Genomic DNA, 18,679 nt, shown 5'->3' with positions numbered 1-18,679 from the left:
CCCATCACGGGCCACAATATATAATTTAGGAGTTGGCTGCCAGGGTAAGGGGTAAAACAGAGCCAACCCGCCTGCCCTGGCATGTAGTAGTAACTCAGCACCACTCACCAGCCACAGAGAAAATAAATCCACTATACTGCATAGAAGGGCATCTACAACAAATGTCCCACCTTGGGGTTTTTAAAATAAGTTAAACCGCATGGTAGACATACTAGAACTAATTGGTGCACATATACATGGCTTACTATGATAAATCACAATTATTTCTTCTGTTATAAAAAATTATACTTGACTGAAAAGGGGCACAATGCAGGCATTTCAACAGTTCATCAAGGTATCACAGGGTTAGAACTGAAAATTAAGGGCCTATTTGTTAAGATATGAAATATAAGGCCTGAAAGAATCTGGAAAGGTCATTCAATTTACTCCCAGCTATAAGGCAGGAAAACTACAATTAAGACTATACAATAGTTACTGGTCAAATGATGTAGTCTCTATGATACTTTGACAAAAATTCCCTTATCCTATTATTTAATGCTGATACTTGTATATTTCTCAAAGATAACAAAAATGAAACTAGATCATCAATACTTGTATAAATATGGCTTACAGGTCGTTAGGGCAGAACTTCCCAGCTGGTATGACAAAGCAGTGAGCTATATACAGTTGTGCCAAGATCCCTTTATTTCACAAGGGCCGAGGGGCAGGGCCTGGGACAGTGGGAAGCCCCAGGCCTATTCTTCCAACTTAGGGCAACTTCAACTGTTAGCCTCAGGGTGCTGAACAAATGTGATAATGTTCTAGGTGTACCATGATGTGAGAAAAGGAGGGAAGCACAGCTTTAGGCTTGGTCTTCAATTCTAATTATTTCTGCACAGGACATTCAGCAAATGTCACAACCTCCCACCCTCACCCATTCTAAAAGGCCCAGCAATTAGCCAAAGCAAGAGGAGAGACCAAATGAAGTATCTTTGACAATAAACTTACATTCTTTTTAACAAGCAGAACAGCAAAATGGATGTCAGGAAAAGTAGGAATGCCTGAGTCTCTGTACAAAACCAACTAAGCAACTGGGGTGTGAAAGTTTGCTAATATTGTGCCATCCCATTTTATCCCAGCATAATAGAAACTAAAAGTACATGCCAACTAACTTGTTCATTAACATAAAGACTAGCTCACATCAGTAAAGGGGAGTTTGAATAAAACACCCTTTCGCAAATGTAGTTTGAAATAGGCTTTATGAATTCAGGACTGTCCTACATAACTTAATTTACTTTGGATTATATTTTAAAACACCAATTGCTAGAAAATGGATATTAGACAAAAGTTTGGAATACTGCTGATACTTACCATTTGGATCTTCCCAGATGATGTAATTTTGGGAATTAAAATCTAAAAGTTTAATTTCTACAAAGGGTAACAGAAATATCATTGATGAACTGGTTCTAAATTCAACAATATCAGAACAACCCAGACAGTGACACAAACACACACACAAGAATGTTTGTATGTTACTGTGACTTTCTAGCCAGAGGCAAAGGTGTTGATAGTTGGAAAAAAACAAAAAAAATGTAGCAAATGGAAAGATTTAAAGACTGACTGCTAGTACAATAGATTGCCACATTTCTAATGCATATACCTTCTTTTGTTGTTGTTAATGTGAATATTCAGCTCAGACAAAACTCACTAAAAAATAAGAAGCAGGAATCCTTACCTGTTTGTTTTTGGCTGGCTTGAAACAATCTGGACATACTGCACGTCTAAGTAAAATTTAAGTTAATATAAAAGGTTAATAAGTTTATTTTGGGGTGGATATAATTCAAATATATTTTATACAACATCGCTGCCGAACTCAGGAGGATAGCAGGATCAGACAAAATAAATCACTATATGAGCTGCATTGGGTTGTCTAGACCCTTATGTTAGAGAGCACATTTTAAACCTACTAAGACATGACAAGTTCTGATATACTCATTAGAAAGAGGAGCAATACTATTTTCATGAAAACCAAAAAGCATTAACAATGTTACACAATTGACACTGTTGTTTATGGGGCAACTTACAGGAAGTGGCAATCCTCAACTGTTTCTGGGTGAGCAAAGACCACACTCACTTCAAACAAGCTCTAAAAATTATAAAGACAGTTTAAAAATGAGCAAAAGGAAACCAACATCTAACAACTTATGAATGGAAATAGAAATTAACTCTCAAAGATTGGCTCAGAAAGAGTGACAACGAAAACTAGAAATACTATATTTTCAAATCAACTTGTTCACAGAGCAGCTGTAAAGGAAAATAGTCTTTTTTTTTTTAATTTCAAAAGTTCAATCACTAGTGAGGCTACCAAAAAACAAGTTTAAAAGAAATTTTAAAATACATTTGTATGATTTTTGATTTTAGGCGTAAAGATGAATGAGAATTCATGGAATTGGAGATAGATAACTGAAAGAAATAAAGAACTACTCTATTCAATACTATGACTAGAATTATCAGTAAAGCAAAAAACATTTATTCCACTTGCTTAAAAACTCTGTATGAGGCTTTTTTTTTAACTTTTATTTATTTAAGTGTGTTTTTCCAGGACCCATCAGCTCCAAGTCAAGTAGCTGTTTCAATCTAGTTGTGGAGGGCGCAGTTCACAGTGGCCCATGTGGGGATCGAACGGACAACCTTGTTTTTAAGAGCAATGCGCTCTAACCAACTGAGCTAACCGGCTACCCTAAGGCTTTTCCTTAAGTGCTCAAACTTCTTAATGGATTTGAGTTTTAAAAGAGAGCTCTTAATTTTTGTTTTATTATAAAAGTGATACATACAAACTATAAAATAATCAAATACAGGATGGGTTTTCAATTCCACTCTACTGAAGTACAATTAGTAACAGTTTGGCATGTTTCTTTCAAGTCATTTTTATGAATATAAACATAAATGTACAGTACATGCTTCTTAGGATATTAAACATACTTTTGGATAATTGCTTTATTCAATTAGTTTTATGTCATGGACATCTTTTCGAAGACTGTTGGACATGTAAGTTATAGTAAGTTTTTCTCTTATTAAAAAATGTTATAATGAACATCCTGTATACAAAAAAGCAAAATTTCATACTCTGTGTACATTAACTTCCACAGAGAATATACAAAATTCTACATTGAGAAAAAATAGAAATGTCATACCAGACAACAATTTCATCTTTTTTATTGAGTTCTGTATTTATGGATTGCATTGGATCATCAGCAAGCCTACTAGCTACTCTAGAATCATAATAGTGAATAGTTATTTTTTTTCTCTATTCTAATCTACAAAGTAAAATTAAAATTACAACATATTCTTTTTACTCAAGAAAACTTCACTCCTCCTGAATCATCTTTTGTTTTCTATTTTCTGTTCTGTTTAAACATGTGAAAAATCATTTGTGCTTCAAAACTAAAATTTGAGGTAAAAATATTTTGCATCAATGACTTCTCTAATTTCCAAAGTACTTTCATTACCTCATTTCCTCTTCATACTATCTGTGGTGGTTTTATTTTCTATTCTCTCAGTATTCAGTTTAAAGGGCAGAGTATATTCTTACTAACTGAGAGAAACAGAGCTGTATAATTCAAAATAGTGACAATTTTGTTTAACTATTTAGCTTCGAAAGATGGTTTTGTGATTTTTACTTGAATAGGGATGTGTCTGATATTCAGATAATTTCCTTCAAGAAAAATGATGAGATGAGCTAGGAATAGGTCCTGTTTCCACATCCAGAAACTTGTTGAGCTCTTCCCTACAAATTCAATCCATTCTAGAGACTGAGGCAAGGTCTGCTCAAGAATAGGTAAGTGTTCTGGCTTCAAAGGCAATCGCTGCCTAAAACTAAACAGAGGGACTGGAGAGACTCTCAACAGAGGTGTCAGAGACTGAGTCCCTGATCACTATAGTTGAGTAGCTTCTGTCTGCATATTTGAAAACAAGATAAGCCACAGATAACCAAATTTAAATAGTCTAGAGTTGACTCTACAGTTGCTCAGTTATTTATGTATTGCTCTGTATCAGTAAATCTCTCTCTCCAATTAAAATATATATTTAAGGCATAGTTCATTTCTAACCTTTTAAGGTCAATTAGGGTACACTGCACCTGTTACACTTTAACCTCAACTTAAGACTAGAAATTAATATTTTAAAAGCTTAAAAATCCTTCATTGGATTATTTAAAGAGAAGATTCTTTTGGCTAACCAAAACTCTGCCATATAATGAAGTAAAACCAGAGAACAAAATTAACAGTGTTGATGACCCAATACCTTTCCATCAATGGGAACACCCAGTTCTTCTGAAAACAGGGGGTGAGTTATCCACTTGTAGGCTTCTTTTAGCTGAATTATATCATTTCTTCCCAGTGACAGACTCTGCTTTCTGAATAACATAAAAATTAATTCACTGACATGAAAAACTTCACTTTTTCTACCAAAGGCAAGAGCTTATGCAATTATTAAAAAATACTTAATGAGTGCCTACTATTTTATACATTAGATAGAAAGCAGAGAACAAGGCAGACAAAAATTCAACAGCTCATGGACCTTACATTCTAATAGAATCAAGAAACTGCTTTTTTAAATGGCATATAAGACAGTTTTTAAAGCTTCAAAGACAGAAGCATACTAATGAGTTTTTCTGAGCTAGAATTGCCAGATTCCAGAACTAGAATTGCCAGATTCCAGAGCTAGAATTTTCTGAGCTAGAATTGCCAGAACTCATACATCAGAAAACAGAAAGGTAGAATAGAGAGGATTGTTTATTACTCAGAAACTACAAAACTGCATATTACAATAATCTCATCCAAACTAAAAATGTTTGCATCTACTTTCTTCCGGATAATGGGGCTTACTTTGGGGGAATTGATGTAAAAGCTCTACTTTACTGCTGAAGAAGAAATATTAAATCCTAAAGTATCAATGTTCTGAAATGCTCAACTTAATATAAATATATGAATAAAAATCTGACATTCCCCCCAAATTTACTCATGAGCCAATAAATAGGTTTGGGGAAGTCCCAATTATGATTTCTAGTTTTTAGTTTGTAACCTAAAATTGTGATAGAAAGGAACTGAGATAAGAGGAAAGAAAAACATGGTATGATATTATGAAAACTGCTCTACTCTACTGAGAACACTGCAATATCACTAATAAACTAACAAGCCCACATCATTCAAATAATTAAAACTTCAAATCATCTTACGGCTGGCTATTCACAGGGCTACTTTTAACTAAAAAGATATAAAGGGCCAGCTTGTGAATCATTTCTTTAAATGTCTAATTTTCACTGATAGAAATGACTTATAGTCAATATCCATTATAATTTAATTCTTCAAGACTAAAAGACACGACTAATTGCAGGTAGACAACAAAAAAATAATTTAGCTAATGGCTAAATTTAATTGAACTTAAAAAAAAGATATATCAAAACCACCGTTCCTCTAAAACTGCAAATTAAAAAAGAGTTGATCTAATGCATTCTGTATCCAGCTGAGAATATAATTGGTTACACGGAATGCTTTCATATGCTTTGGGATTGTGGTTTAATAATGAAATACCCTATATCTGACAAATAATGAGATAAGCCCTATATCTGACAAATAATCAAATTATTTCTCTACATTCAAGAATTTATTCAAACACTAAGTGTCTGAGCTTCATAAACTGTTCCTAATTCTATAAATACCAGAAACATTTTAGGTATTTTAAAAGACTATCTTGATATTGCATCAATAGTTTAATGATATATGTATAAAATAGCATCATAGTTGAAAAGCAAATAATTACTGAGTAAGAATACACTTTAAAGGATAAAACGTTGAAACAGAAAACATAAGAATGAAACACTGTTTAAAAATTGTTTAGACTCTAGATAACAGAGGATTGCAGCAAAAGTGAATCCTAAAAATGGGTTAAAACATTATTGATCGCATATTTAAAGAAACAGGTATTTTAAATCCTTCATAGTCTTAGAAGTATATTTAGAGCTTTTCAGTCCAGTTAAAAAACAACTACAGGTATTTTTTCTTTGCAGATTGAAGAGCTAGAGGAAAGGGTTAACAGACATCTTGGAAACCTTAACCTTAACCTTATATATAAGGTAAAAATACAATATTTAAAATGCCAGATTTTCAATCCTACAAGTACAATGTGGCTAATAAGTTTCCTAATATAATTTAGGGTAAGTGTTTTCACAGAGATCCTTAGCATATATGCCTGATGGTCCTTTAGAAGAATTAGCAGCCATTGAGGTAAATGCAGTTCCAATTTAGTACTTAGTAACTGCATTTCCCTCTTTCCTCTGTCAGGTAACTACTGCTGAGGATGTCAATTACAATCACTTTTGCTATAGATACAAGGTGACAACCATCTAGGACAAAGATGAACCAAAATATCCAACACAATTAATTTTTTCTAAATACCTTGAATCAATTCTTTAATGGCAATTCTTCCACAATCTTTTAAACATAGAATGAACCAGGGACACTAAGGAAGAAGGTTAGTGTTCTATATTTTTTTCTGTGCCAGTAGCTCTATATTGAATAGGATACCTTTGGGGAAAACTAGGCTTATTTTAAAATCCTTTAGTAACGAATAACAACAACTCACAAGCAAGGTGGATGGAAACTGAAAACATTTAGAAAATAGCATGTCCTGACTACACTAAAAAATTTCTCAAACATAGGATAACATTTTATTATGACAGAATCACAAGCATTTGAGACTAATTTAACATAACCTAGGACCCAAACCCTTTGATAAATATGTGATAATACCCTTTTAAAAATAAAGATGTGAATATAAAAAATAAAAAAAGCCAAACCAATTACTGTTTTTCATAAATCACTTAACCACGCATGAGATTCTAATACAGAAATCTACATTTCTCTCTGGAGTTTTCTCTCTAGAGTGCACAGGAACGTCCAATAGTCACATGGCACTTTTTATATTGGTATAAAACTTTTAGTTTCAAAATCCAAAAAGCTCCAGAAAATTGAAGATATTTTTCTTAACACAGTTGGCAATGAAACCCTGACTTAAATGTGTGAGGCTGTTTAGAGACTTTATCAAACTTCGTGTGAATATTCACATGTTTCACTGTGGAAATATTAATGTGTTTGATTATATTGTTCCACTCCAGGTCCTGGAGGGGAAAGGTATGTTATATATGGTATTTAACACCATTTTACATTTCCAAAATCTAAAAGATTCTAAATTCCAAAACAAACACGTTTGGCCCTGAAGGGTTTCAGATTAAGGACTGTGGACCTATGTTTTCTATGTCTTATCTATGTATAAACTCACTGCTGTTCTGCTTTCACTATTTTATTTTGTATCTTTTATAGCATAACGAATTTCAAAATTTGGTTTCTAAGATCAGTATAAAATTTCTTCTTTTAAAATAACTTGCCAAACTACATTATATAAGTGACTAATAAATATAAAGTATGCATTTATATTCAGGTTAAATCCACAAAAAAAGTGAATCCACTTTTATAGACTACTAATATGCTATGTAAATAAAACAAATAAGGTTGACATCTAAATTTATACAATAAAAATTTTTTTGTGCCAAGTTCTCTAGTAGCTAGTGAACTCACTCTAAAAAAAAGAGATAGTAGCAGTCAAAGTACTTTAAGAATCAGGTAGCTTATATTTAAATGGTAGTAAAAATTCCCTACCTAAATTACTTACCCCATTTCCTGTTTTACCAGCAACCATGCAGCATGCTGTAGGTAATTTAGTCACACCCAGAAAGAAAAGGGAAAAAATGTTTATTGAAATTAAGTTCCAATATCATTACTAAAGTGCTTAACTAATTTGCTAATCAAACTCCCTTTTTGGGAGAAAAGTTAGTGTTCAGAAATGTGGCAGTGACCTCAACCTCATTTAAAATCAGAAATGAGGTAAGATGCCACTTTCAATGCTGGCTTGCTGTGGCTTAGGAATTCAGCAGGGGTATCCCCCACCTCCCTACAGATTTCTATTTCTCATTAATGAGGTACAAGTTTTTTTTTTTTTTTAACATGGGTAGCTTACATTTATTCTTAAAATATCCTACTATTTCATAGGGAAAGGCCCAAAGTGACTGAGTACATAGAACTGAAGTCTCAATTTTTCTTTTTGTTTTTTGTTTTGTTTTTGTTTTTAATTTTATTGGGGAATATTGAGGGACAATGTGTGTTTCTCTAGGGCCCATCAGCTCCAAGTCGTCCTTCAATCTAGTTGTGGAGGGCACAGCTCACTGGCCCACATGGGAATCAAACCGGCAACCCTATTGTTCAGAGCTTGCGCTGTAACCAACTGAGCCATTTGATCGCTCCATCTTTGTTTTTGTTCTTTGAATAGGGCTAACGCGTTTTTACTCTATCTAATTAATGATATACACAATGTGTTTAGGAGTAAAATGTACTAATGTCTTCAACTCACTTTGGAATACAACAAAAACTAAGATGGGTGGGTAGATAAATTGATGGCTAGATATATAATAAAGCAAATACAGAAAAAAGTAAATTGTAGAATCTAGGTGGGTATATGGGTGTTAACTGTACCATTCTTTCAACTTTACTATATGTTTGAAAATTCTCACAATAAAATGTTAGGGAGAATGTTCTGGGAAGGATTAATAGAAAATTGAAAAAAATGCTAAAATGAAAAAATATCATTCACAATCACAGTCGTTATGAGGATTAAATGAAATTCACATAAAATGCATTGACTAATAAGTGTGTGACACTAAGATGTCTCAGTTTGTCGTTAGACCCCCACAGCTTTCACTTTAAAGAAAGGTAATGACATGTCCTGCCTCAGTAATGGCATTTTTTGAAGATGACAGAAGCATCCATGTGTAAGTCAATAAAATACATGTAGTCTCTGCTTCTACATGTCACAAAAATGGCCAGTTATCACTCACATCCATCTCAAGACTCATCTCAAGTAGCTCTATCTACTTATCTATCTATCTATCTATCTATCTATCTATCTATCTATCTATCTATCTATCATCTACACACACACAGGGCATAGTGGTTCATAGGTGGACCCTGTCCTTTTAAACTTCAAATGACCAGTAGTGCACTAGATACTTCTGTAGACTTAGGAGGTCTGACAATTAAGTTCGCGAACTCATTCTAGAAAAAGTGCTACATACCTCATTGCTGAATATCACTACGGTCACCTTCGAAGTACTCCCCTTGGAAAGCTATGCACCCACGTCAGTGCCTAGTCCACCCTTTAAAGCAATTTTGGAACTCTTTTCTGGAATGGCCATCAGAGCTGTCATCATATTACCCTTGATGCCCTGAATGTCATCAAAATGTCTTCCTTTCAATATTTCCTTTATCTTCGGGTAAAGAAAGAAATCATTGGGGGCCAGATCAGGTGAGTAGGGAGGGTGTTCCAATACAGTTATCTGTTTACTGGCTAAAAACTCCCTTACAGACAGTGCCATGTGAGCTGGTGCGTTGTCGTGATGCAAGACTCATGAATTGTTGGCAAAAAGTTCAGTTCGTTTTCATCTAACTTTTTCACGCAGCCTTTTCAGCACTTCCAAATAGTAAACCTGGTTAACTGTTTGTCCAGTTGGTACAAATTCATAATGAATAATCCCTCTGATGTCAAAAAAGGTTAGCAACATCGTTTTGACTCTTGATTTGGACTGACGGAACTTTTTTGGTCCTGGAGAACTGGCTGACTTCCATTGTGCACTTTGACGCTTTGTTTCAGGGTCGTATTGGTACACCCATGTTTCATCACCAGTGATAACATGGCCCAAAACATCATCTTGCCTCTCCGAAAGGTTTTGGCAAACTTGGACTCTCCTTTGCTTTTGTTCATCGATGAGCTCCTTCAGGACCAGTTTTGCACACACCTTTCTCAAGATTTTCAGTTAAGATTTTCCTAACTGTTTCTCTATCGATGTTTACTTGGTCTGCTATGCTTCTCACAGTTAGCCGACGATTTTGACGCACAATTCAATGAATTTTTGCAATGTTTTCATCAGTTCTGCTCATTACTGGCTGCCCTAACCTCTCTTCTTCAGTGACACGTTCTCTCCCATCAGAAAAATGTTTAATCCATTTGTACACTGCCGTTTTCTTCATGGCATTATCCCCATAAACTTTGACTAACATGCCCCTGATTTCACTTCCACTCTTTCCAAGTTTAACAAGACATTTACTGTTTGTTCGTTGCTCTAATTCAAGCTCAGACATTCTTGTGTCGGCACACAAAAACATGCAACAACAATAATGAACGCCACTCAGAAAGACACTGCTACACATCGACACGAACACAGCTGTGAGACCAAGGTTATGAAACCTTACTGAGCTGTTTGTACAATGCTGCCAATGTAGGCGCATGGTGGCAAGTTCGCGAACTTAATTGTCAGACCTCATTTGATCATTCAGAAACATGAGGTGCACTACTTCCTTCAGACATGAGCCAAACAGAATAAATTAATCACTAGCTAGGTAAGAACTAGAACTGTTCCCAATGCCTAAATGTCTCCTCAGTACCTTCTGATTTTTTAGTTTGTTTCCTTTGTTAGTTCAACTTAGTACCATTGATAGTACTACAGACCCCTTCCATCTTTCCTTCCATTTACTCAAGCCTTCTTTGAAAGTGTATGAGCTTGGTATAATATTAGGTTGTACAAAAGTAATTGCGGTTTTTGCAATTATTTTTAAACTTTTAAACTGCAATTACTTTTGCACCAACCTAATACACAATCTACTAGCAGTCAGAAGACCTAGCTTTGGGCTTTACTAAATTTCTGGCACTCAATTTCCTAATGTGTAAAATGAGAGTTAGAACAGAGGACGGTAGTTCAAGCTTTTCTGGATGGCTAAAGGCCATTTTTTAATGGACATAGTTAGCATACTATTTTGTAATAGAGGCTATTCAGATTTATAGGACTTGGAGATCACAGAAAAAATGAATAATGATCTCCTCAAGCTGAAACCTTGTAGTCAAAGTTTCCATACTTTTGGCTTCCATACTTTAAGAGATCAATAAATACTTGTTTTGTCATCTACAAGAGGATATTAATACTCCTCTTGCAGGAACATTGTAAAGATTTAATGAAATTGTGTATGTAAGGAACCAAGTAAGACTCCTGGCATGTACTTAATAAATGCTCCTATTGTTGTTTAAAAATTAAACCTTATCTCAAGGCAACTCATAAATAATAAAATTATTATCCCTTAAAATATATACAAGACTTGATCCTTTTCCCTTAAATGCCAAACTCCTCTATTATAGGTAGTTCTGGAACTTTCCTCATCAATGAAATCCTCTTAGGTATCTGAGCTATAGAGAACTATCTGTCCCTTCTTTAAGGGAACTCAGACTCTGCTGTCCTTTTTTAGTGACCTTTTCCTCTCCTCTTTTGAGGCAAACTCTCTTCTCAACATTCATTTCCAGGTAATGCCATGAAGTCTGCAATGTTTCCTGTCATCCTCTTATTATAAAGTAGGGCAGAACTGGAGGTTGCCAAGGGAAACCAGATTACTATGTGTAACATGTAAAATTAAATTAAATGTCTTCCGTACCTGAGATCTACTAAAGGGTTGTTCCTTCCTAACTCTCTGCAGGCTCCCTGCTCAAGCATGCCAGCAGGTTAGACAGAACTAATCACACAGCAGGGGCTGGAAGCTGAACCCCAAAGATATCAGTGTTGCTCAATTATTCCATTTTTACCACATGCTAAAAATGCCTTCAACCTGCTTCTGCTGAGGAAAAAGAAGTACATTTTTTCCTTTCAGGTCACCACGATAATTTTAATAAATGTCTATTCCTTAGTCAGTGGGAAAAAAATCATTCTCTAGCGTAAGCAATTTAATTCTTTCTCCCCAACAGATCCAAATGGCATTAAAGTTATCAAGTTGAATCAAATTTGATAGCAAAGGCAGTATGTTACCTCCTGAAAATTCAGGAACCACACAATTTAATCCTGGGCTCTCCTTTAATAGACTTCTAAGCAAGTCCTAAATGGGGCAGTTGAATAACATACTTGCTTAAGTGCCTGTATACTCTGGACACACACACACACACACACACACACACACCATGGAAAACCTATGACTGGGAATGGCTTCTGAGCTTAGAGTTCTTAGGGTGGGTGCTCAGCTAGCATCAAACAATGAGAGTAGGTGATGTAGGGCCAGGGCTTGAGATGGCAGGAAGGAAGGACAGAGAGAGGAAGAGAGGCACTACAAATGGCATTCTGGGGAACTACGATTCAGGAAAGTTGGAGCTTAGGGCATGTCGTATGTGTGCACAGATGTGAGCAGACATTCACCAGCTAGAAATGAAACCGGAAAGATCAGCAGGTTTTGTGTGTCAAGCTAGGCCATGAATCCAATGATTGAAACCCTAACATGAGAAATGCCTCATTTACGTATCCACAGAGTCCGTCCCATGGCAGCACAGAGAAGGGAAACATTGATCCTCTGTAATTCACTAAGTCCCAGTATAACCATCATCTTCACACTATCAGTTTTCTCATGTGGTAGCTTAAAAGGAAAATAAAATACTTCTTGTATTTCTTTATTTCCCTTCAAAATATTTCTTTATCATACTTGGGAAAATAGTGTGAAAAAAAGCACATGTTCCAGAAGAATGACTGAATGATTGTGAAAAAGACAGTCTACTTTTCTCATATCTGCTGCCTAGCTGGCCCTTATACACACCTACGTCTGTAATTTCTGATAAAGGGAAACAAACACTAGACTAAAAGGCAGGCACTGCCTCTAAATATCGTGCGATCACTTGCAAGGTGCTGTCTTATCTTTGTGCACCTTGGTTTATCAACTTATAACATGAAGGGGCTCAACCCTTCATTATTTGGGAGTACCTGCCTGTGGGGAGATCTTCACTGAGAATCAGAGATGAAAGACCAGTCTCTGCCCATAAGGGAACCTACGAACTAAGAGAAAATAAAGGGGAGTAAAAGGATAATAAACTTCAATAATAAAAATTAATAATATTGATAAAAATAAAAATACTGAAAGATGGTAGCTATGACAGATATATTTAGAGGGAACATGTAAGACATCCTCAGCTCAGTCTTATAGGAGAAGTGACACATAATCTGAGTTCTGAAGGATTAGTAACTTAGAATTAACTGGGTAGAATGGGGAACGTATGTTCCGAATAAAGAAAACCCTACGGTGCAAACACCAGAGAGCATCAGGAAGGTTCTGGGAACTGTGAGTCAGTGGTCCCTAAGGAGCTGAGGACACGTGGCTGGGAGTGGAAAGGAGGAAGCAGGACTTAGATCACAGAACTACTCTATCCATGCTAAGGGGTTTAGATTTTTCACTGAAAGCAATACAGTGCCACAGAAGGATTTTAAGCAATGGAGGGGCATAATCGTATTTGTCTTCAGGAATGCCTACTCTGGTTGCAGTGTGAATTAGAGGAGGAAAATGGGAACTAAGGGAAATGAAGACATGTGGTAAACTAAAGCAATAATTCAACCAAGAAATAGCTTATTATGGCAGTGCTGATGGGGATGGAGAAGAGTAGGCAGCTTTAAGAGATAATGAGCTCACAGCCAACAAAACTTGGTGATTAGCAGTGAATTTGGGGTTGCTAAATTACCAATAATGCCCTTAAAACACTAAAGTCCTTTGAATCCTATACATCTCTTGGACTCACTTGTAATAAAGACAATACAAATAAAGTGGTACCTCAGTTTTCTAACGTAGTCTGTTCCGGAAGACTGTTCGAGTTCTGAAACATTCAAAAACCGAGGCACGGTTTCCCCATAGAAAGTAATGCAAAATGGATTAATCCAGACCTTCAAAATCAACCCCTAAAACTGCAAATTTAGCATAAATTTTACTATCTAATGATACCATAGATCCATAAAATTTACGGCGTTTGTAAACTGAAATGTTCAACGGAGATGTTCAAAAACTGAGGTACCACTGTATAGACTTGTACCAACAGGGAAATGACGACATGGAAATGGTAGTTAGGGTTATTACCCCAGCTCCCTCTTCTCCCAACATACACACATGCATACATATACACATTTATGTATTTTTCTTGCACACAAATAGCCAATGGTGAACTAGGTTCAATAATGAAATTAGTAACAATAAAAACTCTTCTCTCTTCTTTCTTACCCAGCACAACTGCTTAAGATTTCCTTCTCCTCCTCCTCCTCGCCACTCCCCAGTCTGCTAACTTTGAGCATCTACCCCTCCAGGGCCCGCTCCTTGCCTTGTGTCAGGTTTGATATCAAGTGTGGTAGCAGAAAGAGAAAGGTAAGAGAGGATGGGACAGTACACTCCTATGACCACTGCTGGACCACCCTCCGTGTTTCCCTGAAAATAAGACCTAGCAGGACAATCAGCTCTAATGTGTCTTTTGGAGCAAAAATTAATATAAGACCCAGTCTTAAGACTGGGTATAATATAATATAATGTAATATAAGATAATATAACATAATATAATATAACTGGATCTTATATTAATTTTTGCTCCGAAAGACGCATTAGAGCTGATTGTCCTGCTAGGTCTTATTTTCGGGGAACCAGGGTAGCTGAGTTAAAGACTCCTCCCCCACCTCTTCTCACCCCCAGTCTCCTTACCTCCACATCTCACCTCCACCACCTCCCTGCCTCAATCCCATTCTTCTTTTCCTGGAGTCTCTGATGTCAGACCTGTGATGAAATGACTAACAGACTGAGTCTGGGTGTCTCTTATGATGAATAAAACTTATGTCAGCTCTGTATAAAAACCTCTACAAAATCTCTACATTATCTTTCCCTACAAGGTTGAGAAAAAAGAAAAGGAAGTGAGACATAAGACCTTTTAACTCCAGCTCTTCTTACTACTGTTGGACAGCATTAAAAAGGTTGAACGTTTCATTTTTGACAAGGCAAGGGGAAAAGCAAAGACAAATCAGCAAATATAGACCGAATCTGCAGGTGAAAGTTAGGTTGCACAGCTGCTCTATTGTCCCACTTCTTAGGAGAATTGCTATTTCTGTGTTGCGAGTTTTAAGAAGGAGAATTTCTATTGCATTTTGCAATACTCTAGGTGCTGATGTTTGCCTAGCTCTGAAGGATTTGATTGGAAATAATCACGAGAGGAAGTTCTATTGGGGTGGGAAGGTGGGGTAGGAGTGATGGTGGGGAGGCAGATCAGAAGACAGAGCAGGTGCAATGAATGAATGGCTCTGGGATAGACATAAGGACAGATATGGCTCAGTCTTGTCCTTTAGTGTCACATGCTAATAAGGAGATAACTTGGCAACTGAATTTCAGGTAACTCTAGAGTTAGTAACATCAGTGAAGCAAAGGCATCTCAACAAATATCTGTTAACAACTGGGTTTGGCTGAGAAGGCGCAAATGTATTTCCTCCTAGAATTTGATTTTAGGGAACTGGCATCCTCACTGAAATACCAGTTAACATAAAGTGAACTTGCAGGTTCAAGAGACTTCAATGTATCAACTGGCTCAATTTCAAAAATTACAAATACAAGTTCACTTCAAAACTACTACCAAGAAAAACAGCTTTTAAAAGTAAATTTTAAGTTTTGAAATTCCAAGGAGACATATTAATAGTTAATTGCTGAGAATCTAATAATGTTGAAAAAAATCACTTCAATAAATAACTCAAAAACTATAAAGAGAACTAGTTTAAAATTAGTCCAAGTTATCACAGGAAAATTACAAGACTGGAATCATTTTGTGTGTCGAACTTCATTTGCACTAAATATATTCTTAGGGATAAGAAATTATTTGACTATTTTTAAATTAATTGTTTAGATATTTCTTTTTAAATATACTAAAGGAATTTGTTATTATAAAAGCCCTTTCTGCTCACCTGTCCTCTGAAAAATCATCTTAAAATAAGATAGAGAATGAGAAACAGAAAAAAAGGAACTCCACCTATAATGAAACAAGAAAACAATTCATCACCCCAACTCTCGATATATGAAGACAGAAAAGGGATACAGGAGTAGAAAGTAGTAGAGCCCAGGAAGCTGATCCCTAAGTGTGAGCAAAAGGAGATTCCAGCACTGCCCTCCGAATCAGCAAAGCTGAGGACTGGAGGCATAAAACAACAGAGGGTACAACATGGGGCTACAGAGGGGGAGTGGTCGAAAGCTTGTAGAAGGAACACATTGACTCCCAGGTGCCCTCTCTGACACGAAGCAAGAGCAGATTTATACTCTGGTAAACTGAACTCATGGTACCTACCCTCAGGAGCCCCTCGCAAGAGGATGGCTGGAGTGAAGGCTTACAAGGAAAAACAGAAGGGTTCAGTCTGAATAGAGACCTGCAGTCCCTTCCCTACCCTGCTCTGGGTACTCAGGCAGCTAAGCTTATACCTTTCTCTGGAGGATTAGAGGATTCTTCTTTGGAGAAACTGGATAGTTTCTGAGGAAAAACTTTCAGATAATTATATGTGGTCCTTCCACATAGAAAGTCAGTTTACTACCTGTTCCCTCCATTTCTGATTTAAAAACTTACTAAACTTGGAATAAAACCAAACTTCCTTAAATACATAAAAAATACCTACTAGAAAAGAGTTAACAGTACACTTAATATTAAAACTGTAGAAATATTTCTGTCACTGAGGGTCAACACAAAGCTCACCAGGATCACCACAAAACATGTCACATGCTTTGGAGAGCCTAGTCAATTCTATGAGATAAGATACACACGTACATACATATGTATACACCCACATACATGCACATACATATAATAATTATCATTATTTGTAAATAAGGTAATTGCATACCTAGATGAATCAACTACAAAACCAACTAGCATTAGTAATAGAGACTAGTAAGTTAGGAAGTTACAAGATAAATATCAACACACAATCATACACATTACTTTCCTAATAACCAAATAGAAAATGTTATGAAAAAAAATCCCACTCAAATTGCAATTAAAATGAAAACATGTTAAAACAAAAAAAAACCCGAAACACATAGGAATAAATTTATAAAACGTAAGATAAAAACTACAACCAATCGAAAGGCCTAAACAAAGAATTTTTTTTAAATGTAGAGAAATTGGTTCCTAGAAAAAAAGTTCCATAAAAATTAGAAATTTAAGAACACAGGCATTGTTGGGGAGCTCTGCTTCCAAGGGCATGGAGCCTTGTGCTGGGGCATTCAAACAGGCTCTCCTTCTTCCACCTTGTCTCGGGCAGCCTGGACAATATGACCTGCACCCTGGTCTGCTTCCCGGGAGGCCTTGAGAGGAGGCAATCAGGAAGGAGCTAGCACTGGACGCAGCTCTGGGCCGCAGGGTCGTCAGTCAGCAAGCTCTAGAAGCTCAGCAGGAAGGGTGGTTGGCAAACAGGGCACCCAAATAACCCTTGCCTCCTTCTCAAAGCTGTGTTCCTCTGCCCATGGAGCACACCAGCTTGAACACGGTTGTCAAGAATCTGGCCTTAGGAGACATCCCGGATTTACCTCCTGGGGGAGTGCAAGTGAGTCAGGGTGGGATGGGGTAGAATGGGGAGAGGGGTGACAGAAAGAGGGTGCCCTCCTGAGTGTCTCCCTCTGCTCTCCAGGGCCTCTGTCATCGCTGAAGTTTGTTCTCAGCTCTGCCGGGCCTCAGGGGAGCACTGGGAGATAAGGACCCTGTGTTCTTGAATGTTTCTCTTAGGAACATGTAATCCAGCACCCCCTACCTCCTTTAGTGATGGGGAAACTGGAGGCCAGAGGGAACAAGGGACTTGGCTAGTATATTAAAATAAATTCTCACTCCTGGCCTGAAGCATTGTTGGTGGGGAAGCAGAAGCAGAGACTGTGCTTCCCCTTTAAGAAATGTGCCTCCAGCAATGCTCTGTAAAGCCCATCACTCCAAGCACCACCCCTCCATCCAGGAATAAGGCAGAAAAATTCAAGGAATGTTGCTAACCAATCCCCAGGCCCGGATACCCTGTAGAGACTAGGTCCTCTCTGACAATAGTCTGGGTCTTGGAGAGAGGTTGTGAATTGGGCCCAGATAGTTTGGGGCATTTGGAGGTGTCCAAAGACATGGACATGGGGCATAAGGCAGGTGTGGGAGGAAAAAAATTAGAAATTTAAGTTTGTTGAATGACCATAAACAAAGGTAAATGACATATGACAGGCTGGAAGAAATAAAATAAAGATTAATAACCATTATTTCCAAAGAGCTCTTAATTAATTAATTTTGAAAAGCCAAATAACCAGATAAGAAGAAACTCTTACGGTTAGTAAACAAATACAAAGATGTAAAACTATACTTGAAAATTAAATAAGTGCAAATTAAAACTAGACAATTTTTGCACACAGGCTAGAAAATACAAAAGAGTATAATAATTCCCAGTTGGGCAAGGGTATGAAGTTGCAATACACTGTTGTAAACTGGTACCATTTTTTAGGAGGGCAATTTGGAAATGCTTATCAAAATTTTCATAAATTCAAAGAGAAAAGTTGCCCATTTCTTTTCATGTAAACCTCATTCTCCATCAATACAATAGCTACCTTTAGAGATGTTGTGATGATAGAATGAATGGATGCTCTGCAAACTGTAAAACACACACACACACACACACACACACACACACACACACACACCCCATATATCATCATCTTGTTTTAAAGAAAAATCTTTCTCCAAATTAATGAATTTTATTATAATTTGAAAAATAAGTTAT

General features: G+C 36.6%; 1 protein-coding gene across 1 annotated transcript in view; it reads right to left on the bottom strand.

Moving 5' to 3' along the window:
• Window positions 1–18,679, bottom strand: part of PUS10 (pseudouridine synthase 10) — a 63,390-nt gene that overhangs the window by 20,959 nt on the left and 23,752 nt on the right. Inside the window, exons 5-8 of the mRNA XM_033124702.1 lie at window positions 7,708–7,742; window positions 4,282–4,393; window positions 2,064–2,125; window positions 1,715–1,760 (exon numbers count right to left, since the gene is read on the bottom strand). Coding sequence (XP_032980593.1) covers window positions 1,715–1,760; window positions 2,064–2,125; window positions 4,282–4,393; window positions 7,708–7,742 — 255 coding nt within the window. The remainder of the gene's footprint in view (window positions 1–1,714; window positions 1,761–2,063; window positions 2,126–4,281; window positions 4,394–7,707; window positions 7,743–18,679) is intronic.

Source organism: Rhinolophus ferrumequinum, chromosome 13, assembly GCF_004115265.2.
Source record: "Rhinolophus ferrumequinum isolate MPI-CBG mRhiFer1 chromosome 13, mRhiFer1_v1.p, whole genome shotgun sequence".
In the NCBI taxonomy this organism is placed as follows: domain Eukaryota; kingdom Metazoa; phylum Chordata; class Mammalia; order Chiroptera; family Rhinolophidae; genus Rhinolophus; species Rhinolophus ferrumequinum.
The sequence above is the reverse complement of the archived record's forward strand: the minus strand, read 5'-3'. Positions and strand labels throughout refer to the sequence as shown.